Here is a 24,722-nt window from a genome sequence, read left to right on the forward strand (position 1 = left end):
TCCCTCTGTCTGATATTATTGTGAGTTTCACTGGATGAAGTTGTGTTGGAGTACATCTACAAGCGCATTCCTTTCTCCAAGATTCCCCAAAAAGCTGAAGATACTATGTAAGTTTTTTCCCTTAAAGTTCCCCTATTATAGGGTTTCTGTAACTTTGTGATGTCACAACAAAGCAGTCAATACTCTCAGTCATGCCCCAAGCCCAGCCCACCTGGACCCACCAACCAACCTTGCAGGATTTGGTTTCTCTGAGTGTTTACTTGAAATCTGCTATATATTTATTTGATCACTCAGAGAACAGTCAGCCAATCAGGAGAGAGGTTCAGACCCTCTCTTCTGATTGGCTCACAGACATGTTGTTACTAGAGTTTCTCAGAGAAGCCTGTGACAGGAGATGTAAAACTGAACTGAGGTGGTTTTTGGTACTTAAAACCACACATTTATTTTCTTAGGGATATATAAACTTCAAATAAAAACACCAGAACACTGTAAAATATGGGACCTTTAACTATTCAAAGCTATACATTTTTTTTTCTACTTAGACAAGGCCAGACGAGCAAATTAAACCGTGTGAATCTTAATACTATTTTTCCTGAATTCCACTGCTTAGATGTTGACCTCACTCTCCTAACTCCCTCCGAACTCACTGGAGTAATTGGTAGCCGTACTTTGCTGATGGGGCTTTTAAAATTCTGGAGGATGAGAGTCACTTTCAGCTGTTCTCGACCCAAAAATCACAACCAGAGAACCTCAAAGACACTTCATGGTTTTTTGTTTTTGTTGGTTTTTTTAATGTTTTATTTTTAGGCTATGTCTAATTTTTTCACCATATTTCCATCTTTTATCAGAAAAATAAATAAATACATAGATCATACAAACACAGTCACAGCCAACTTGGAGCAATAGGGGACTCCAAATTAACATGGATCGGGAAATAAATTGTCTGGTCCCCCAATTATTTTCCTTCTCAAACATGAACTTCATTATTTTTTGATCAGAACTTCTTTAAAAAACATAGCTGCTGAGGCTCAAACATTTCCCCTAAGTAGGTGCCTATGTCACTCATTTGTTTTTAAAACCTGTTAACTATTCACATCCTTGCTTGTTGAGCCTCGACCCATATGAATTCAGAGAGATTACTGAAACAGTGACACGACATCTTGAATTTTGAGTGCAGTAATTCCTATTAAACATTTCATTTAAAAACAAAACCAGCCCCTTGTTGTTCAACAAAAAGAAAAAAAAAGGGTTCAACTCATTCATATTTGAAGCTCATAAGAGACTTTGAAAGTCAGATAAAATGCAGGACAAATGATTTTTTTTACCTTGTTAACATGTCCTTATTTAGTGTTTTGTATAATACATATCATATAAGGTGCAAAATAAGCAGTGAACTCCAGTGACTGGAAAAAGAAGTCCGATTGTATTGAAGTCTATGGGAAAATGGTCTTACTTCTCACTTGATTAATTACCTCAGTGAATGTTTTCCTCAGTCTTCTTCACTACAACATGATGTTCATTTTTTGAATTATGGTTCCATTTAGAGGTAAATAGACGATAAAGCAGTGTATGCATTACAGCATGGTTACGGTGTGATTGACAGATGACACCACACAGTGACCTGCCTGACAATCAGGAGTACAGAGGAGTACAGAGCATGTCAGATCCAGCCCTCACTCCTCCTCAGCTCCACCTTCTCATCCAAATATGATTTCTCCTGGTTTCAAAAAAAACAAGATGGCGACGGCCAAACCGCAAACTCCAGGCTTCAAAACAGCAGTTCACGAACCAATGGGTGACGTCATGGTGGGTTGCCACTTGTGAGGAAACCCATGATAAACAAAATATTTAGTCACAGCATACTATTTTTTACATAGTTTAAAACATGTCTGAGGAGGAACTTTAATACTTTTTCATCCTTGCTGCTGAAATGAGAAAAAAATCAGTGCGCCATTCGTGCTCCAGTTCCCACACCTCTGAATGTCAGTGAGATTTTCTGTCCACAGTTTGAGCCAGAGTCGCTCAGGCTTTTAAAATGAAACTGCAGCTTGAAAATGAAAAACAAAATAACTTTGGCACTGTTTTGTTCGAGTAGAATGAGTGTTTCATTTCCTCAAGGAAATGATAGCAGGTTAATATGAAGAAAATGAGTGAATGCTCAGTAACTCTGTGGCTGTTAAATGGTGAATTCCTCTATTTTTTGTGTTGTAAAGCAGGTTTTTTCCCCCTCGTTGTGCAGTTCTCTCCACAGTCACTGATGCTGTGTGTCCTACTGGGAGTCAGGGAGGGTAGGCTCTGTCTGGCTCTGTGTGTAAGAAAATTAGAAAGGGATAACATATCGCTTCCTGATCACTATCTTATATAATCACGTGTTAACAGAGAAGGAGAGGAGCAGAGGAGGAGAGGGAGATAATGGAGAGAGAGAGAGAGAGAGAGAGAGAGAGGTGGTGGTGGTGGTGGAGGTGGTGGGGAGGGAAGCACAGGGAGGCCGGTCCGAGCCTGGTAGCCGTGGATTGATCTGAGAACCCACCAATCCGCTGCCGTCCTCGGCCTGAGCCGCCGCGGTAGCCGGGCAGGATTGGAGGATGCTTCGGCGGAGAGAGATCCGCGCACACACGCACTGGCTCGGCTTGCTCGTCCTGTCGCCCGCACACACACACACACTCACACACACACACTCACACTCACACTCGGAGAGAAAGGGAGAGTATCAGCTCTCCGCCAGCCGTGCAGTCAGGCTCTGCCCGGGAGAGGATGACAGCGGCGGGGAGAGGAGACTGACAGAAGCGGAGGAAGAGAGGAGGAAGAGAAGAAAATGAGGAGCAAACTCAAAGTCGCGCGTGTGTTTCACCTGTCACGCGTGTCCAGCGGAGTGCACGAGGACAGGTAGGACAGAAGTTAGCCCGGCTCCTCGCGCGGTTTGGTCTCGTTGTTAGTGCTGAAGTTTGTGTGTTGTGTGTCTGTGTCTGGACCGTGTTGTGTGTCTGTGTTGTGTGTCTGTGTTCGCTGGAACCGGAGCATCAGTACCCGGTCATCCGCCGGTGCGCGTACTCGTACGTGGTGAGTTTTGACTGTCTGCGCATTGGGGATCGCGACCCCGTGAAATCTGGCACCAAGCAGAAACAACCGAGGCAAGAGGGGAGTGCGCACACACGCACACGCACACGCACTCTCTGGCTCTCAGTCGCTTCTCGGATATGGTGAGTGTCTTTGGCCGTGGCGCGCCTCGGTCTTTTCTCGTGGGGAGTTGTGAATGATGGACAGGCTGCCGTGGCAGAGTGGGAGTTGGAGGCTGTCCGATGCGATGTGTGTGCCGCACCAGTGTAGCCACACTGAAATTTTACGCGCACTGCAGGAAGCAGGAGTCCACTCTGCCTGCAGCCCCTCCAGAAGTCGAGCTTCTCTCTCTCTCTCTCTCTCTCCGCACTAGATCCCATCTCTCTGTGGAGGGAGAAGAAAAAAGACACGATTTGAGTGAATTCCTCAGTCCACTGATTTCTGCCTCATGCTCTGACAGTCCTGTGTGCAGAAAGATGCGTGAGCCAAGCGCCAGATGCTTAGCTGTCCCTGTTAATGTTGCATTGATTGGCTTCTGGTGTGAGCACAGGGTGAACTGTATGGCTGCCAATCTTAAGCATTGCAATTTTTTTTTTTTTTTTGCGAGGTGCTGGCCTCTCTGATGTGTTTGCAAATGTTTCAGCAAAAGATGTCACATGTCATGTGATTCAGGAGCATGTTGTTGGGCTACAGTGTGTGGGGGAAAAAAAGGCTGTGGATCCGATGTGTTTTTTCTCCCTCCAGTTTCTTTGTACTGTAGGAACCATTTGGCTGCTGTGGGCTCTGACATTGATGCAGACAACATGTAAATGTTGTTTACATGTACTATGACTGGAGAAGCTGTGCTGAGGGAGAAGTTTTGATGTTTTTTCCCCCTTTTTCTTTAATTGGGGCCTGGGGACATTTGTGTTAGCTAATATTCCCTTGGTTTAGAGATTTGCTCGTATTTAGCCAGTAGGCTGGAGGTGGGAGCTACATTGATTATTTTAATTAGCAGTTAATCTATCATTTATTTTTCAGATAACTGGTTAATTATTGAATGATTCTGTGTCCATCACAGTTTTCTAAAATCTATTTACAATAATATTAACTGGGGAAAATCAGCAAATCTTCTCATTTGAGAAGCTTTAACGAGCAAATGTTTGGCATTTTCCCTTAATTAGTGTCTCAAATGAATGTCAGGAATTGAATGAAGATACCCTGTGTGGTATGCATAGCAGACTTGCATTGGATGCACTGAAGGCATCAGCCTCAGAAGGCCCTCTGTCGAAAATCCATCCATCATGTCAATCTTTGTAGGAGCCATTATCAGCCGCTTTTCCCACACTTTAAACATGTAGCATTAGAAGATGTACCAGCAGCACCACATGATTACTGACCCAAACTCTCTCAAAGACACTCTAAACTTAACAAGAGAAGGGGCCACAGAGGCTAGTCATATGAAGTTGAAAGCCACGAGGCAGTATGTGTTCGCATTCATAGCCGTTTGGCTATCCACACTTCTATGGATGGTTGTTCAAGCAAAAATGAGGCAGCTGACTGAGTTCAAAGAGGCCTAATAGTTGGTGCTTGAATGTGATATGTACCTCAGTCATAAAACTGGCAAGTGGAACAGTCCTGAACAGCATGAGTACATATGCAAAGAACATAGCCCACCAGCTACACCAACAAAAAACAGTGGGTAAGCTGAAGAAGAGCAAGGGCAGATGAGCACTACACTGAGGCTGATCTTTTATGTATTAATTGATATGTTTTTGATAAATATGACAAAAACCAATCGCATGTTCATGGAGCCAAAGTAGAGGCCTGTCTGACCAGAAGAGAAAAAAAACTTTAAAAAAGGGTATTACATTTGATAAAAATCCTCACACAGCTGGTATTTTTTACTTGATTAATGGCCTGAGCAATAAGCAAATAATAAAAACATGAGCAATTATGCGATTATTGTGGCAGATATTGTGATTTTGATGCGAGTCAGGATTTCAATTACAATGGTTATTTTTGCATTTCATTTTCACTGAAAAAAAAATTAGATTTTTGCTGGGGTTTCTACCAAACGAGTTTGGCCCCTTACATCTGGAGAATATGATTTGTAGGCCAGGGGCATCTCTGCAGCACCTCAATGCTTATAAAGTAATAAAATTGCCGCTCCTGCAATTTGGTTTATTGCACTTGCCATGTTGTGATTTTGATAATATTTTAAATCAATCGTGTAGTCCTAATGGCTTGAATGTTAAATCACAGAAATTGTGATTGATTAATTATCAATCATTTAACCAATGGGAAGTTTTTACTTCCTGTTCCTTCATGCATCAGTGACTTGTAGACTTCCCTTGTATGAAAAGGTGGAGTACTCCCCCACAGACAGTGAGCACCTGCCTGGCAGCAGTCCAACGTGAACTGTGGACGTTCTGAAAGAACAAAGATGGCCCCACTACCTATCAGATGCTCTGGGCTGATATAATAATATGCGTGTTTGTCCAAGCTTGTGGATGTTTTCCTGTTTGAAAAGGGCACAGAGCTAATTACACCATTATTAATCTCACTGAAGATGGCAATTCAGGAAAGTGTCTGTTTCGCTTACAAACAGACTCCAGTGTTTGAATATCACAGTGCATGATGCAGACGTCATGATGAGTGCATAAAGGCCAAACTGCACATGTTAATCACTGCAATCCCTGATTTGACACCAGTTACACAAACCCTACCCCTGAAGTGTTGTGTCAACTCAACTGTGAACAACTGTGCAATTATCAGTCACTCATTACAGCTCGCTCGCAGCTGAGCAGACATCTTAAACAGTGTATGTTGCTCAGCACGGCGGCAAGTTGCAACGCCATAAAAAGATCATTTGTCAAATCAGGCTGACATGTAGATCACACATTGTCATCGTGGAAATTTGAGCATTTAGCCACCTATCATGCCTCATGTTTGGATTCTGAAAAGGCCAGTTTTCTGATTGTGTCTGAGCAGAAATGTCTGGCCATTAGGTCATCGAAGCTTAAAATGGACACAGGTTCCCTGGCATTAAATGTCAGGGAACCTGTCCAACCATGATGGAGGTGGAATGCTAAATTGCTGGAGCTCCCTTTATTAGTATCCTGCTCTTAAAGCTGTCTCTAGATTGTGCAGAATTCTTCTTAAAAGCAAGCAAAGCCCACCAAGAAGTCGATGCAGAAATGGCTACATGCAGCCATGATGTTTTTAAACATATCACTAGCAATCCAGGCAAGAAAAATCACAGTGGATTATTGTTCCAACAGCACAGTCAAAGAGCCATTCAAAGAGATGAATCATGCTTTCCTCCAAGACGTTAACAGTCTCTTCAGAGAGCAAACAAAAAGTAGTGGTCATTCACTGGCTCCGTCTGTGTCTGCCAAACAAGACTGACAATTTAGGGTTTCTTTTTTTCTTTTTTCCACAGCAAGTAGGAATTACAGCTTTGACAAGGCGAGTGTTGATCAGTCTTATCGGTGATGCCATCTTCTTTCAAATCCATGATGCGACAAGGTAAAATAATCCCCTGCTTCTAATGCAGCGCTATGATGCTGTTGTGTGGCTCACAGAAATAAATGATGCACAGAATTTTTGTCATTAAATTTTCTTATCAGACATGTTACTGTGGTGGGAATACAAACACACACACACACACACACACACACACACACACACACACACACACACGCACAAATGAGCTCTCACGTCGAGCATTAAACATGCAGGAAATATTATCATTTCAATTCCAGGCAGCAGCAGCAGTTGTTATTGTTGATGTTTTGGAATAACTTAAAGAGGAAACAGATAGGGAGCATGAGCAGGAGTGATTTTGTGGGGTGTGAAGGGGTAGGTGGTGGTACCACCTTGGGAAAGTTAATTATTAACAACAAAGGGTCACCCTTACTGTTTAGACAAAATCTGCAACAAAATATTTCAAATTCAATCTCAGGAATCTCTGATTGCAACTGACTTGTGTTTCTGCTTCATCACTATCTGTCTAATCTACAGCGAAACAGCCCCACTGACAACATGCAGCTGCCAGTGTCAGCGAGACACTGGATTAGACATATTTCACCTGAAAGGAAAGCATCGTGCCTCCCACAGCATCTCTGATCGGATCATAACAACGTAGAGGAATTTATGTTCTCATGATTAAATGTTGTTGATATTCGAGTCCAGTTCTCCGCCATCATTTATGATATTCCTCTGCGTGCACATTTCATATGTTCCACATGACCCGGTGACCGGTTAAACTGATTCCAGTAACGATTTTCCAGGGACATTGTTGTTTTGAGTGAGGTCCCTCCATTGATCACACTGTGGCTGATTCTGTCTGCTGCTATTATTGTCTGTTATCCAATTATCAATGAAGTCGACTTGTCACCATCATACCCAAATAGAAATTATGGACAGACAATAGTGTTTGTCAGACACCACCGACGCTGGTGTCCTTCAGTGGGGACATTGCTTTCATGGGTCGAGTTTCATTTAAATATCAAATGATTCAATACTCAGCATTTTCCTTTGCCTTGATATCCTTTCTCTATTCTGATTTTCATAATATAGTCCCATTTTTAAATGTCAGTTTTACATTATGATGATCAATATGCTTTTAAAGATAAGAAATAAAAAAGGCTGCTCTGGTTATTTGGAGCATCATCAGCACAACTTACAGACCATGTGTTTCTAGTAACTTAAATAGGCTTCCAGACAAAGAGCAGCAGCTAATCAGGAGACAGGTGGGGAGAGACAGAGGGTGTTTTCCATGAACTCATCAGCTATGTCAAGGCACATGGTAATCACTCAGGAAATGGTTCCACCTTGGAGGCATTTCACTCCTCCTGCTTTGAAAGCACACGTACCGAAGCTCATCAATAACCACTAGGAGGAGAAAGTGCCCCAATCCTGTGCTCTGGTTACCTCCCCATCTCTGGCCCCGTTGTCATCCAGCATTTCCATTTTTTTGATTTACACTTTCTTTGCTTACAGAGAGACACAGAGCAGTCTGAATCACATTGACATTATTGCACTATGGGTTTCTTCAGTATGGGTGAGCGCTGCGTTAGAATGATTCATCTGCTGCTCTCACTGGCAGTGACGAATAGGCAGCAGAGCATTTCCTTAAAAGAACACTCAGCACTATGAAAGGAAGTTTGATCGTGCCAGAGCTTTTTTTACAATAGTAATCCAATCCTGACCTCAGTAATTGGCTGAAAGAAAGCTGTCGATACACAGTCAGACTTATTAAAATGTAAATGTTTTTTTTTTTTTCATGAATCTAAAATATATTCAATAAATATATTGATGTTTAATTGCCATGTTTTTCTATACATCCTCACGTCAAAAAAATGTGCAACACCACTGTCATTTAAGGGTGTAATTCAAACATTGCACTGCCCTGCGTGGCTGGAGTCAGATTGGACATGTTTTACACAAAACAAGACATTAAACCCTTAGAATTAGTTTTGGAAGGATGTTTGATTTAAATGTGGACGACAAAAAGATGCAACAGCTTCAAAGTGTGATGCAGGGGAAATGAAATGTGTGACGTAGACGCGGGAAAGAAATGCTGCTGCAGTGGGATGTTGATAAGAATATTATATGTCTGCATATTTGCCCACAGTTTTATGGAAAGAGTGTCTTTGCCGACCAAGAAAACAGAGCCATTTGATTGCCAATATGCTGCATGAATAGTTAATGTACTATTAGGGGGGGAGGGTGGATTGGATTTCCATGTCACATTTGTGAGTGTTTGCTCAGACTCAGAGGCTCTCCCTTTTTTTAAATAGCTCTTAAGGATGAACTGTCATTATGTAATCACTGTGCGTTCCTGCCTGGGATCCTGGAGGCTGCTTCTGAGTATTTTATTTTGTTCTCTGCTTAAAAGCGTCGGGGTGGTGGGGTACGCGTTTTGGTCACATTCGAGAGGTTTCAGCTTCTTCAAGGGAAAGCCTGCATTTTATTCACCTGGGCACATCCTTTATCACACTTATCCCCCTCTAGATTCACATTCTGAGCTTCAGGCGTTTCACTAACACTTTTATACCCAACAATGTACACAGAACAAAACCAGCAGACAGTCAGTGTATTGCTCAAGGAGAATTCAGCAGAATATAGAAGACAAAACTGATATTGAACTTTGGCTGATGGGTCAGCTTCTCAAAATCTTCAAGTGAAATCTTGCTGAATTGTTTATCATATTCTACAACTGCTTTGCTGAGAGACATCACATTCACTGCCCTTTTTTTAAATATTGCTTTCAGTGCAATAGGGGCTCAAATTCAAAAGCCGTATAGTATCCTGACAGAGCGAGTCACGTCAGCTAGTTGTTGGTGTCACAGTGCAAAGAGGAACCCTGATGTGTGGCACTGATAAAACATTAGTGTGCCGCGCGCCTGTCAGACCCGCTCACCCTTCGCATGCATCGCCGGGACGTGGAAATGTGAGATAGATGTTAATTGGACCATGCCAACGATTCATGAGAGTGAGAGCGTGGGAGATGGGGGGGTGAGATGGACAGGGCGTCCCTACTGATTCACAGATCTGAGGTGGACGAGAGGCGAGCTGCGGGGGGCTGTCCACTGGAGTTAAGATGACAACTGGAATTTTAGTACCACTTGAATACCTCTGCAAAAGGTTGAATTTAATACTGTGTTTTATAACAAGCAACAATAGTTGACCCAATAAAGTTTAAATTCTGTGACAATATCCCATCTTTACAGTGTGTATATGTAGTGAGTGAATCAGAATAAGCACAACGGTAAAAAAAAATAAGCATTTAGCATTTTCCTCATGTTCTAGTTTTTTGTTGTAGTGTTTTGTTTCCATTTAGATGCACGTTACATTCGAATAACAGAAAGTATTTTTTAATTCATACGGTGGCTCCATCGCCACCATCGCTGGTAGCGCTCCAGCTGAGTCGTGTAGTGTATGAGCAGACTTTCTTTAGAACAGTCTCCAGAGCTGTGATCTAACCATTCACTTTGTAACAACATCTGGCTGCTTCCATGCCCCAAGTCCTGCGCTTGTGAGCCCGTGCGCTGTTGCCAAACTGTCAAGTCGTGTGCCAGGGTGTCAAACAGCTGGCCATGTACTGAAATGAATCTCAATGCGCCTAAACAAGTCGGCAACCCCGTGTCAGAAGCCTAATGCCTAATCCAGACATCCAGCTGATACCAAAACCAGTGTGTATGGTCTCATGCCATGTGACATTTATAGTGTAGTATCTGCATTAGAGGGAGATCTATTGCATTAAAACAAGTGCCCCTAATGTTTCCTGAAAGAGCAGCTTAATATTCAATTCTAGCTTGAACATTTGGTCTTGCTTGTACTCTTCACACCATCATTTCCATTTCATTTTCAATGATTCAGGGGTTTTTGCCCAGATAGTCAAACCTTATGGCTTTTTTTTTTTTTAAAGATATTTTTTCCGGCATTTTGTGCCTTTATTTGATTGGACAGTAGAGAGTGACAGGAAAGGGGCAGAGACAGGGGGAATGACATGCAGGAAAGAGTAGGGCCGCGCCCAAACTACTCAGCTATCGGGTCGCCCCAGACCTTATACTTCTAAGATATTCACTATCAGATGTTTTCACAGATCTACTGATTCAAAAAGTCAATGAACCCATTAGTTGACTTACTCTATTATGATAGCCAGCTGAACACACTTTGGTTTTTGGTGGCTGAATCAGACATAACAAGATCTTTTCTAAGGCTCTGGGAACTTCCAAATTCAAGATACTTAATTTGTCCCACCTAAACACAAAAACAGTCAGGAAGTATAAACATTACAACGAGTTCAAAAACGCAAGGATCTCCAACTCCTATGCAAATGCAAATGTTATGTTAAAAAAGGAAAGAGTGGATCTATCCGTCCATAAACAAGTCAAATAATGGCTGTTCACAGGGCTAATGGCTTCTGGAATACAACCAAACATCCTTCTGTTTGTTTTACCTGCAGGCAATCTAAAACACATTCCTGATGGCATTAGCCACAATTCATTGATTAATCAAGAAATTAAATCCTAAATCAATCAATATAAAAAACAGTTGATTGCAGCAGCACTTATCTAGAGGGCAGCATTACTCAACTGTCTCTGGAGAAAGTCCAAAAGCTGCTGTTGCAGTGAACACTAAAGACTTAACAATAATTTACGTGCTTTTACTCCCAAAAAAATCTCTGAGTAAAACAGTGGAAGAAGAATCCCTGAATGAACGAGAAGAAGAAGCTCATAATGAGTCACAATCAAGGAAACCCCTATGGTGATTTAGAGAAAGAGGAAATAAACTGTGAGAATGATAATCTCTGTCCTAAGTGGGAAAGTCGTGATTCTCATTTTGGCCAGAAATTTCTGTTTTTCATGGCTCTGCAGTAGGTCTTGATTTCAGCAGTATTGATAATGATGTAAAAAGGAAAAAAAAATGTCAGCATGAAAACACTACTGTCTCCCCAGCCCACACAACATACTGTGTGTTCTCCTTTACACTTTCCCACGACTATTCATCCCTCCGTCTGCATCACCAGCTTATTCTTTATTTGGCCGATGAGGTGGCACATTTGTCTGTTGTGGCTCCTGACGCCCTCCCTGCGAGTCTCCCGTGGGCACTTGAAAAGCAGTGTGGCGAGCATCTGCAAAACTCCCCAAATCTCTTGCTCTTCAACCCCGCATGAGGGAATCTACCTGGGAGCGAGAAAGCAAGCTTATCTGTGTATGAAATGCTAATGTGCATAGCCTCAGCCCTACTTTGTGGATGAGAGCATAGAGGCCTGCTGCTTGTTGTAAAACCCACCTGCTCTGTGTGTTTTAGCATGTGTGAAATGGTGAAGCCTGCCAAACTCCAGTAGCCTCAGCCTGAATTTAGACTTATCAGACACAAAGAGAACCAAGTGCTGCAGGGGATATGGATGTGTTTTCAGTCTGAATCCACCTTGTCTCTGTTTGTCTTGTTCTATTTGGCAGAGAACCACTTACATCCCAAAAGCATTAAAGGGTCAACCAAGTAGTGCTGAAATCATTAGTCAATTCATTGAGTAGTTGACTGGTGGAAAAATCGAGCAACATTTATCGAATTAATCATATAGGTCATTAATCAAGCCAATATTCTTCTTAAATTTCAGGATTTGCTGTTTTATTTTGTTTTTATATCATGACAAAATGAATTAATGACCATAAAGGTACACATTTTAACAGGTTCTCCAACCTGAACGACTATATAGGTCAGTTGTTACTTCACTCTGATGTGACCCAAAGGAGCATCTCCTGAAATAGTGCCCCTGCCGGACCTTCATCATCATGGATGCAATAGTAAACATGTGGTTAAGCTTATGGAAAGGTCATGGTTTGGTTAGGTTTAGGCACAAACTAATTGGTTAGCTTCAGGAAAAGATCGTGTTTGTTGTAAAATAAGTATTTCCTTAAGGTTGGAGGGCCTTCATCATTAGGTTCACAATAATAAACACACAGTAAAGGTTATGTAACAGTCATGGATAAGAGAAACAACAACGACCAATGGTTTCAAACAGGAAACAAACAGCAGTCCCATCTTGTTTTTCCTTGACTACCACCAGTTTTTTGGAAGATTTTCAAACCTACTTTGTTTAGAACCATATTTGTTTCTTCTTCTGTGGCTTTGTTGGTGTATTGCTGCATTTTTTTTTTTTTTATCAATGTGTTGTACCAACTGTTCGATCGGCGGAATAGGCCATTGGCAGAACTCGTGCATGAGATCCAAACAAAATCAAATAGTGAAAGCATCGCTCAGTAGTACCACTAGTGGTCAAAACCACCACAAACTCCAATCAATATTGAGTCTGGATGGGCCATAAATCAACATTATTGATTATTGACTTTCAGCTGAATAATGTAATGATGATCTTGTGTCTTAGTTATTTCAGTTTTGCACATGAAGAGCCTCATGTGATGCATAAGAGTGGGTACAGTTCATTGCTTTGAACATTGGTTGGAAGATTTTATATGTGAATCCTTGTATTTAAGTCATTAAAATAGCCAAAATGTTAAATATTTAATGACTCCAGCTTCTAAAATATGAGGATTTACAGGACAAAAAAAACTGTGATGGATAATCACTAATTTGGAGCCTAACATCCAAGCATTTGCTAGTGTTCTCCAGCTCATATGCACCATTTTGATGGACCCTTGTCTGGATGCTGTGCGGCAGTGCCGCAGTCAGAGTGGAGAGAGATGATGATGTTGATGCGAGTTGAAAAACTGTGTGTTTTTTTTTCCCTGCAGTGGCCAGCAGATGGGTGCTGTCTGCTTCATCCTGGCACTCCCGCTGTATGATGAGAGCTCAAGAATCCAGCCATTAAACACACAACAGATGGGACATTTTCCGTCTTCCACCCAGCTCTCATTAAGCAGCCAAACAACATATAGTAGGGTTGACGAGTGTAGACATGTTCTCTAATTTGACACCCAGGAAAAAAATGAGAAAAAGTTCCTCCTTCACAGATATAATTAAGGTTGTTTAACTTGGCATGTAAACATGAGGAGATGAAACCATCAGAGGCTTCCCCCTCTCATCTCGGAAACCTTTGCCTCGGCGAGCTGTGTGAGGAGTGGTGCGTTTTGGGTTTGAGGTAATCAGAGCTGAGGGTTAGGACAGATGGTGTTTGGAGGGTAGTGTACTGGAAGGACAAGTCGCTGTTGACTTTTGGAGACATGGTGGGCGGGGGTGACTGACACACCATCCTGCCCACATAACTCAGTGGGAGTCATTACTGCAATGGGCCTAATTACCTTCAGGCCTAATCTGTGTTTAAAAACCTGCTGCTTATTGCTTTTAATTACCCACAAGTGTAGGAAAAAGAGTGAAATGCAAGGCTGGAGCATTTGTCTGCTGCGTCTCTGTATTTGTATGTGCACGAGAGAGAGAAAATAGATGGTTGCAATATGTGATATTTTCAAGCTTTAGGTGCCTAATTGTAGCTTCAGAGTACTTCAGTGCATCTGGACTGTTTACACAAAGGCCTTTAACTGTCCTCGTATCCTGGAGCACAAGTGTGTTTGACAGCCAAGTATTTTCTGCCTGTTTTTTCCTACTTCCACCTTCATTTAAAATGTTACTCAGACAGTTGTACTGTCTGTAGCCTGAAAACTAAATTACTCTCACTCTCATCACTTCAGACAAGAAGAAAGAGAGTTGATTCTCAGATCTTCAGATGTCGATTTGACAAGAAGACGAGTCGAGGGAAGTCTTATCTATCGAGTCGGGTGGTGATGATGATAGATGATCTCGAGGTTGTTTTCTGCCGAGCATCCTTGGGTTATGTAATGTGATCAAAGTCCTATTCTTGCAGGTGTTGGAATAGGAATAGGAGCTCAAGTTAACTTGGAGAAGAAAATTTTTGCTTCTGGAAAGGTTCTCAAATTGATGTAGTGTGTGGATTTTCATTAAAAGCTGTGGAGCAGTTGCAGGTAGGAAATGAGATTTATGATGATGAGTGCAATTCAGTTTGGCTTTGGGTTGCTTGAAGGTTAGAGCAGCAAGTGTGTGACTATATGTGGAGTTGCTGGTCTGAATCGCACAACGTATTTCTGGCTCAAAAGTGACTCTAAAGGTGAGCAAGGCATTTAACACCAAAACTGTGAGACGAAAATTATTTTTGTGCGACAGTGTGGACAGAACCTTCATCACATCAGGAGTGGGGGATGATAATTTATCAAGAAACAGAGAGACATTGAAAAAATCATGACATAGTAAAAATCTCACAAACCTCACTGAGAGACGAGAGTTTTAAAAAGGTCCCACAAAGCTGTGATGATTTTGAAGAAAAATACTAACCACCAAAATAATTCATTCAACCATGATTCCTTGTGCATTTTCTAGTATGATGTCTTTGTGGAAATACTACAGTCTGCTTGGCTAAAGCCATGAATTGCTGGCACCTCTCTCCAACCTATTTGTCTCCTGCAATTTCGTGGAACCTCCAGGGTGTGCCACACATTCAGTGGATTGCCTGGCTTGTGAAGCTGATCAGACTAATCTGCTTCCTTTCACAAACAATGAGCTGGGTCAAATCACCCAATAGACTCCAGGTGAAAAGAACTTATTTATAGAGCAGGTACAAATCAATCAAATGTGCTTTTGCAGTTCTGACTAAACTGGTTATCATCACCATCAGTGGATCAGAAAAATACCTTTATAGACACCATTTAATTCCTAATAAACATGTTACGACTGGATATGATGCAAACTGGATACGAGTGTTTATTACTGAATTCTGGAGGAGATGCAACAGGACATTGCTTAGAAACATTGCTTAGTTTAGCATAATGCATTTTTATATCTTACAGATATAGATAAACACATTTGTAGTGCAAATCTCACTCATTCAAACTAATAATGTAGTGTAACTATAGGGTTTATACAGCTTCATGTAAATACACAGACATTACACTTGTGCAGAGTAGCTGACATAATGTAGTTCTGCCTCATGGACAAAATCCTCTTCACAGTGTGTGTAATTTTGTGTCTTGATAACCACATACCTTCTTGACTTCTGGGAATTTCAATTGAGTGTGTTTTGGATAAAGTAACCAGACAGAAATAGCTGCTTTTGGCTAATCCTAACAAATCAAGGTACATCATTACAGCAGTGCAGAAAGCCTAGCATAAAACCTATCTTAGCATTGAAAGAAGGGGCAAAATGAACATATATTGTCTCACTGTATGAAGTCATATCTCCCAGCCCTACCCATTGCAACCACCCACAGTTACATTTCATTCAACTACAAGCAAATCCCATTGATTTTTTTCCCACTTACAGTCTATATAAAATCACATATATGTAAAGCCACATTCAGTAAGCAATAAAAAACTTAATTTAATGCTTCTAGACCACATGTTGCATCTACTGGTGCAGACTACATATTTAAACTCACCATCCATTTAAGCATCCGTTACAACAGGTTCACAGAGATTTCCATCTGATTCAGCAGAAACAGCAGAGAAGAAAACATAAATTCATGTCCAGGCCTCAGGAACATTTCACCGCTTTGTTACAGACAAAACACAACATTTTGCTGTGTCGCAAATTTTCTCCTCTGCTGTTTGTTTTTCCCCTGTTCTCACCTCAACCTAGTTGTTTACTTACCTTGACTCAGTGAAACATTGCCCAAGACTACAGGCACCAAACAGGCCCTATATATGGGTGGAAAATATTTGTATTTGTTCCTCTCGGGTGAGGTGAAAAGTCAAGAGTCTCTTTCGCTGATGTAGTCTCTCTGGTGGGCCCTCTTTGTGTCAGGGATTAACAGTGGTTCGGTGATATGTGTTTTTGACCCACCCCAGTCTTCTGCTATCAGGCGTCTGACATCGGCAGAAAGCTGACGCTGTGAAATCGAATGCAGGTGGGTGAGCTCTCTGCAGGAGGCCACAAAATTAGCTGTTAGCAGCAGGCCACAGGAGCCTGTTCTCCCTCTAGGCCCGAATGAACAGAGGTGCATCTCTGTTGCTCTCTCCACATCTACCCCTCTCTCGCTGTCTTTCATTTTGTTTATTTTTCATCCTTTTTAAGTGTTTCACCTCCTGCAGTGTCATCAGTGGTTGTGGTTACGTGCGAGAACTGTTGGCTAAACTCCAGCTAAGGTCTTATTCAATTTAAGTTGTTTACATGACCAGTTGATTTCCTGCGAATGGCTTTTCCTGTTTCCATGAATAAAACAGGAGACAGAGGCATAGGGTTGAGGTGTCCTAGCCACAGGTTTTTTTTCAGAGATTTTAAATGATTTAATACATTAAAATAGTTACAAAGGTTTGTCAACTGAGCGGTGAGAGAAATCCAGTAGTTGTAATCAAAATAAATTAGTCCATGAAATGAGCCATGAAATGAAATGCAGAAACAGATATATAAAACAGAGAAACACAGGAAATATTCACATTAGGGAATCAGGTGCCAGCAAATACTTGAATTTTAGCTAGGATTTTTGCTTGACAAATGACTGTTTTTTTGACTAATCAATTAATCAGCTAATCATTTCAGCCATAGCCCATGGAGAAGCAAAAAAAAAAAATGAAATGATGAGTAAAATCCACAAGAACTTGATACAATTATGAGGCTGGTGTTACAAACAAATATTTGTACATGTTATTCTTATATATTTGATATGTGTATGTTAGTAAGTCTCTCAGTATTTTTCCCCACCATATCTATGACTCAGTGCCAAACCCACTGGTTCATGCTGATGATGTAAATCTTTGAAAACAGGTCATAAACATATAATTTTATTTTCTACAGCAGCCGGGCCCTTTAGCAGTCATAGTAAACAGAAGTCAAAACTGTGCTTTTGCAGGACTATTTTCGACGATGGATGAATACACATTTAATGCTATATTTCTAGCAGCATGTCATCCAGAACAATGTTGCAGCTCATTAATGTGTTTTTAATCCTTTTTGGACAACATTATTGGAGCTACATCAGCACTGACGCTACTAAAAAATACTTCAGCTCATTGATCTGTCTTGTTTTTTTAATTGAATTTGTTGACAATAAGAAAAACATTGAAGAACAGTCAGGCTTTTCACAATCGGATCATGAACTTCATCAGGATGTTGTACTATTAACACAACCAAATCAAACACAATTGTATGTGTATATAAACACAGGCATCTTGTGTGCACCCTGCCAAAATCTTTGTGCTTGTCACTGTGCATAACCTATCCTGTTAGAAGCTGCACACATATATAAACATGCCGTGGGCAGAAGGCTGCTCAAAACAATATCATCAACATAAAAAGGGGGAAATTATTTCCATTGACGGAGCCAGATGCTGTTGATTTCATGGCTCCCTGAAATGTATTTTGCTTAGAATCAGCATGATAATCAGACAATTAGGAGACTGATTGAAGAGAGCCCCAGGAGGCAAAAAGTGAAACCACTGGAAAAGATATTCTCATTCTGACACAGAGTCTGACTCACCCAGGTACAACAATTGTTTAACCAATGTTTCGACCGTGTAGGAAAATTTGCTACAGTGAGGTTGAATTAAGATATATCTTAACCAGAAAGATTGTTTTGAAGCAGGAAGAAAAATCTTAAAATCTCTAAAACAGATTTTTTTTTTTTTTGAAAGAACAACTTCATTAGTAGTCTTTGTAGGGCTTGCTATCATTTTATGGAAAGAGGGCAGGGGAAGCAGGATTTGGGCGTAGCTGTACCTACGCAGATGAGAATCTTTTCCCAGATTACACATGTTCAATGTCGGGCTGAGTATTTATCCTCTGTCGCTTTAATCCAAGTCGATGTGGAAAAGACTTTGCCTTCTCTTTCACAGCCTGGGCTGGCAGTAGGTATTGCCCATTACAACCACTGCACTTAGTGAGCATCACCAGCAACTATAGTTGAGCTGCGTAATTTGCATGTCGAGATATTCAAAACATGGGGGATTAGTCAAGGGGTTCTAAGCGCATCTTAATCCATATATATGTAAAAATATTTACATTCATAAAGAAAAAAAATAATTCAGTGATTATCCTTCAAAGTGTGTGACAGTCGTAAGTTGCATTAATGTCTCGTTTTAGCATTTCTCTCTAATGTTGTCACATGCATTGTAAGAGATGGAGAGCAGCAGCCTTTGAAGTCTGTCAGCTCCTATATCCTATTAAATATCAAATACATGTGTTTGTCCTCTTGATAATCCCCACGAAGCTACTGTTCTACTGCAGCACTTTGAATGCTGGACCAACTCTCCTGCTGGAAGTCAGTATTCGAGACTGAATGCACTTCCTGTTGTTGTTGTTATTATTATTATTTATGAAAAAGTGCCCAAACTTCTCTTTACTTTTTTGTGTTTGTTTTTCAGTGTTGACTCACTTTTCTCTCATAATTTACCTTGAGCTGGTTGGTTTTTCATTTAAAAGGCAAATGGTATTTTTCTATTTTTGTGACAACCGTGAAGGACATCCACTGAAACGAGCTGGTTTATTTGAAAGACCAATTTGTAAGATTTTGCTATTGCTACATAGCCAACATTAGCATTAGCAGTTGTTTACTTACCAGTCTAAAAGAATGGTTGAGTTCAGCATCAAACTTAATGCATTTACTTACCAAGAGCTGCCTCCAGTGGTGGAAATCAACCCTCTTGTTTTGCTTTTACTTCTATCATTTATTTTCTTGTACTGAAGTTAGCATGCTAACCAGCTATCCTCAACCTGGTTACACTGTCTTGTCACTTTCCGATACTGAGTCACTGTAGCATTCAGTTGGCCCTGAAGAAGTAGTGCTGCTACTCTTTAGATTTTGGATATAATTTTTTTTTTTTTTGATAAATAAAGCCAACTTGAGCAAAATTTAAGGTTCATGTTTTTATGAACCAAACAATTCTGCCTCTGTTCTTCCCTCAATGAACAGATCATGCCTCATTTTCATAAAATACATGATGGCAGTATAGTGTTTAATTTTTCATTTTTTCCTTTTTTTTTAAATTTCATTTACACACTGCAGTAATACAAAATGGGTATATCTGTTGAACACATCATCAACATGGTTGAAAAGCTCCAAAAATGCCAGTTAAATGAACCTTTGAGATGAGAATATTTAGTCACACAGCAGGTGTACAGTTGTTTTTCAATGTAATTACTAAGCTTGAAACAGTGCTTTAGTCCCAGTTGCAAATATAGTATTCTGTGTCATCCTGTTCTCCCAGCACAAGTTCCAACTTGACATACTCTTGTTTGGAGAAAGGCCTTTAATCTCACTGTATAGCAACCTAAATGACATTCTGAATCATTGTTTTCTTTAGATGTGAAATCTCACCGAAGGGTATCTCAGAACAGTAAGGTCAAATGATGCAATTTCTTCTCATCAAAAAAAAAGAAAAAATGTGAGAAGTGAGGGCCGATTTCATGCTTCAGCAGCACATCTAACTTTAAAATCCACCCCAACGCTAGCCAATTCTCCATAATGCCTCCTCCTTAAGGAGTTGCAGAGGTGCGATGCACATTCCTGCAAAGGCGTTGCAGGAGAAGCAGAGCTTCACTAACACAGAAATTCAACAATACTTGCAGTTATTTTTTCCTACTTCAGTGCCGTCTTCAATATATAATTTTGATATATAAAAACTGTTTCCCTCTGTCTTTTCCATTCCAGTGCCTTCTAAAAATCACCCTCTGCCTTACGTCTGAGTGGCCTGATGTCTGTCCTTATCATAGTAAATGTATTTCTTTCTGCCACAGTTATTATTCATCGTGCCGAGACACACATTAAGCCTCGCAGTATGCCCCGGTCGTGTTAAAACATCCAAATCAAACCTTTTTTCAGATGTGTTTTAATAAAGCCAACTCATCCTTTGAGTTGCAGGGGCCAGCACTGCACTGCTCTGATACATGACTCTGACCTCACGTGGCATTATCAGTCACCAAGCAGCGCTCTGACCTTATAGGCATGGACGGCCTTTTAATAGCACTGCAGCTCCTTAAGTCCAAACATGTTTGTGTCATCAGCATAATGGCAGAAATGGCTGGAATACTGAAACAGGATTCCTTATTGCCTTTTTGTACTTTATCACTGTTAGCCAGTTTGAAGTGCACGTCCTCATCTGTAAGGATTTATGAGCTGCAATTTAATTGGAGGGAATTAGTGGACATTTAGCTTCTAATATCCATCAAATTAATCTCTAACTCTGTGTTTCTCTTTCCCCTTGTCTCTCTCCCAGGAAATCCAGAATGGCTTCAGGGATTAACCTCTGCTCTTGGTAGAACTACCCAGAAGTTCAAGTCCATTAGCACAGCATCTCACAGCCTGGGAAATTCCATAATGTAAATGTACCTTGCTTTTTTTTTTTTTTTTGATTAAACCTTTGGCTTTTGGCCATGAACCTTAGAGGAGCTACCAGGACCGCTGTTTCCTTAGTTTGGATTTAGATTCCTCGTTTGCCTGGACTATTTCACGGGCCTGCAGCGGTGGCTAGTGGTGGAGGCTGCAGCGGTGGTGGTGGGAGGACCTTGCCACCTCGGATCACAGGGATAACTTTACAAAAGCGCGCGCCACCATGAGGATATCCTCCACCTCCTGTCTCTGTCCCTTTCTGGTCTGCCTCTGCTTCATCCAGAGGTGCTATGGGGCGAGCCACCATGTCCCCGCCAAAGTGCCCTCCAAGAACCAGACCAAATTGGCCAACGGGGAGACGGAAGTGCACCACAGACCCAAGCGTGGCTGGATCTGGAACCAATTCTTTGTTTTAGAAGAACACATGGGACCAGATGCACAGTATGTGGGAAAGGTAGGTTTCTACTGAACTGGCTGCAACAGTAAAAAAAAAAACAAAACAAAATCTTTTGATCCCAGGGAACTCGCTTTTGAACGGCTTACTTGGCATTTTTGTCTCTCCTCTTGTTTATTGAGAAATGGGTTACAGCAGGAGCAAGCTGTTCTCTTGAGGTAGATTGCCACGTCTGCATTGTACATGCTCTGATGTGGAAATTCAGTTCTCATTTGTGAAGGTGTGTGTGTGTTTTATCTCTCCTGTCACTATGATGTCTGACCTGAATTCCTGTCGTGACAATGTCCAAAAAAAAAAAAAAAAATTTATTCTGTGTAATTAAGGAGTGCCTCTCAGCATGTGTGCCACTCTGCTATGTGAGGGTGGATTAAGTTTGAAAGTGAGAATGGCCCTCTACATCAAGCTATCTTTGAACTGAAAAATTAGATTTGGTTTCTCTGTGGGAAATGAAGCCAGATCTGATCTCTTGGTGGGAAAGGAACCACCATAAGAAATTGGACAGTTGTACAATGGGGGTATAGCGAGCCAGGGAGCCTGATAGTTAGAACATTTTATGAATGTAATTTCAGTGTCATTTCAGAGTAAGTGATGTCCCTTCACAGTGGCAGAGATAGTAGTGGGTGTTCGTCCTGCCTGTGCAGAGGGTAAGGTATAGCATGGTTGTTGGCGGTTGGTGGTGACTTTTCTGTTAGCTCCACAATAAGCCACAGGGAGCTGGTTAAGTCCTCTGCTTGCAGATTGCCTGCCCTTATCTCGTGAAATGTGAAAATGTGTTTCTCCGCTGCAGTGATCATTATTCTAGGCACTCAGGCACAGACTAATCCCCTCAACTGCACTCCGAGAGAAAGAGAATGAGAAAGGCACAACGCTCCTCTGACTGCACATATGTCTGTATTTCAACAACAGTACTGTTTGAAGAGGGAAAAGAAAGGGGAAAAAAAGGGGGATGACATGCTTGGAAAAAGGGTGAGAGAAAAAAAACAACAACAGCAAATATCACTTTCCACCTCAAATGTCTATTTATTGAATAAACCTGGTGTTTTAATCACATATGCCCTTGCAAGGCCAACAAAGCAGCAAAGAAAGGTTATTTATTGGTAAAACATGTTTTTGCTAATATTATTTGACACATGACTGAACCATAAAATCCCACAGTGCCAACAAAAACAACACCTCAGAATTCATGAGGCATTGTGTCCCGGGTATTAGACAATACAGAGATATTTGCAGCACTTTCAAAGCGGCAGCTTGTCGACCCAGCGACTGCATGAAGACGTGGTTAGTCTAACGTTAAATTCGTCCACTGCTTTGAAGTTCGTGATTGTTTGGTTTGCTGGCTGGTTGGCTGCTGTGCTAGTTGTACTTCTACCTTAAGGGTGTTGTTGTTCTGTGTGTGCTTGTGTTCTGTGCGTGTGTGTGTGTGGCGGTTGCTGCTGATGAATGCAAAATAAACATAAACAACTAATCCTGGATGATAATAAAGCACTGAGAAGAAACATAAACATTATTAAGGAATCAATTTGACATGCATGTTTAAAGAGATGAGGTCTCCAGATGGTTAGCACACAAAAAATATTTAATTATGTGGGTTGGGACTGGTGTGCAGTGTCCTAATGTGGCCAGGAGACAGAATGACCCTTAATTAGACAAAGACAGGAGAGAAGGAGGAGGAGGAGGAGGAGGAGGAGGAGGATTAATGCACTCAGCACGTACTGTGCTGTATTGTTTTTTTTTTTGGTTTTTTCTTCTTCTTCCTCCCTTTGCTTGATTAAAAACTCTGGACATTAGCGAGCAGCAAATAAGCAGTTCCACTACAGGGAATTGCCAACACTTCAATAATTAGTTCTATCAAAAAAATGTGCAGTTTTGAAACAGACGTTTCATGATAAGATGTGTGGTAAAAAAAAAATGCACACAGAAATGGAATCCTAATTATTGCACGGTCAACATAAAAAACTGTGTGCTAAGAAATCTGCAAGGTCAAACAGAACACAATGTTTAAAGACTCGGCCTTGGTCGTTGGAAATGTTGTGCATACTTTTTTACTGATACTCTTGCATGAAAGACAGCAAAGAGTGACTTCTGGGAATAAGTGAAGCGGCCAGTCTGTCAAGAACATTTTTAATCCCCCTGAGGTATCCCATAATCCCCAGTGACACCTTTCTGGGGGGCTGATGCATTTGGGAAATGACAGCTTTGTGGATGAGTGAGACACAAATGCTTGATAGGGGACTGGGCTTGTCCAGATATGAGACAAGAGACAACCCACTCTCCCAATGGGAGGTGTGAATGTCTTCATGTCAATCAGCTCAGCGTGGCGCTTTGAAGTCATCGGGCAGGTTACAGACAGGATGGTAATTTTTAAAAGATGATGCAAATCCCCCCAAACTCTGAATGAACAGGAACTGCCTGCTGTAACTTAGTTGGAAGACTGGCTGCAGCTGTTTGATAAAAAGAACCAGATCCATGGTCAGAAATCCTTGAACTGAGCGTCACCAGGCGTCTGGCTGCTCCTAAAATATACAGTAAATAACGTGAGATTTGACAGAATGGGTTCTTCGACCCAGACTAGGAGGAATACCCTCTTGTCTTACCCTGTGTTCATTTGCAGAGCAAAGTAGGAACCTCTAAGAAAGGTGCCTAAATGTTTTATTCATACATCTAAAAATGGATTGTGCTGTGACAGAATCAGGCAACTGTCTTGTTTCATTTCACAGCAATTTCACAGCTAGTGTTACATTATTACACTGCATTGTTGGAAAGAGAAACATCCAGAAAATGGCAGAAATTACACTTACCAACCACATGCACGTATCAGTGCGTCAGTGTGTGCATGTGGGGCTACAAGTGAGTACTCTTTTAAAAAATCACCCCTTTGATTAATGTAATAATTTTAGAAAAAAAAAAACAACAAAAAAAACAACAAAAAAAAAAAACAGAGCTCCCAGAGCTCTGACAGATGTGCATGTGTTGTCCGTCTGTGAGAAAATGCAAAATATTCTGTTTATGATTTTAAAGTGAGAAAAGCTGTGAGTTCTCACATTCAAGAGGCTGCAAACAGCTTTATTTTAATTTTAGCTCCGCTGTAGTCTGCTTTAGCCAGTTATAGAGGACAATCTCTGACTCTTTAGTTCTACCATGTTCACAAGCTAGTTGCTAACTCATACAATGGTTTTATCAGAGCTTTTGCACTGAAAAAAAGCTGCCTGCTGCATCTAACAATGAAGTTGATGACCTGGATCTGAACCAAACAGTAAAGCTGGGGGCTGTAAAACCAAAACATTAGCTGAAAGGTGCTAAAAGGCTTTTGTCGAAGCGTGTAGAAAAGGGGGCTGCAGAGTTGGGTGGTAATTCTCTGTGGGTTTGGGATTCGTTGAGTTTTCTCACCAGTGTTTTGGAGCAACAGTCTTTGTTTGAAAAGGCTC

General features: G+C 41.1%; 1 protein-coding gene and 1 long non-coding RNA gene across 3 annotated transcripts in view; one reads left to right on the forward strand and one right to left on the reverse strand.

Annotated features, from left to right (window-relative positions):
• Positions 1 to 457: 457 nt before the first annotated feature.
• On the reverse strand, positions 458 to 16,101 carry LOC139625051 (uncharacterized). Its single transcript, XR_011691827.1, has 3 exons — positions 15,960 to 16,101; positions 2,852 to 3,441; positions 458 to 2,305 (listed from the first exon to the last, which is right to left on the reverse strand). It is a non-coding gene; the product is annotated as an uncharacterized lncRNA (long non-coding RNA).
• LOC139625050 (cadherin-18) overlaps positions 2,689 to 24,722 on the forward strand; it is an 81,830-nt gene continuing 59,796 nt past the window's right edge. Inside the window, exons 1-2 of one of the 2 annotated variants that reach the window (XM_071484634.1) lie at positions 2,689 to 2,886; positions 20,731 to 21,297. In XM_071484634.1, the coding sequence (XP_071340735.1) occupies positions 21,067 to 21,297 (231 nt within the window). In that variant the 5' untranslated portion in view covers positions 2,689 to 2,886; positions 20,731 to 21,066. Of the gene's footprint in view, positions 2,887 to 16,293; positions 16,428 to 20,730; positions 21,298 to 24,722 lie in introns of those variants that run through there. The other variant, XM_071484635.1, reaches the window with a different exon arrangement.

This window comes from Trachinotus anak, unplaced genomic scaffold, assembly GCF_046630095.1.
Source record: "Trachinotus anak isolate AG129_WGS33_773 ecotype Australia unplaced genomic scaffold, CSIRO_AGI_Tana_v1 ptg000009l, whole genome shotgun sequence".
Classification (NCBI taxonomy): domain Eukaryota; kingdom Metazoa; phylum Chordata; class Actinopteri; order Carangiformes; family Carangidae; genus Trachinotus; species Trachinotus anak.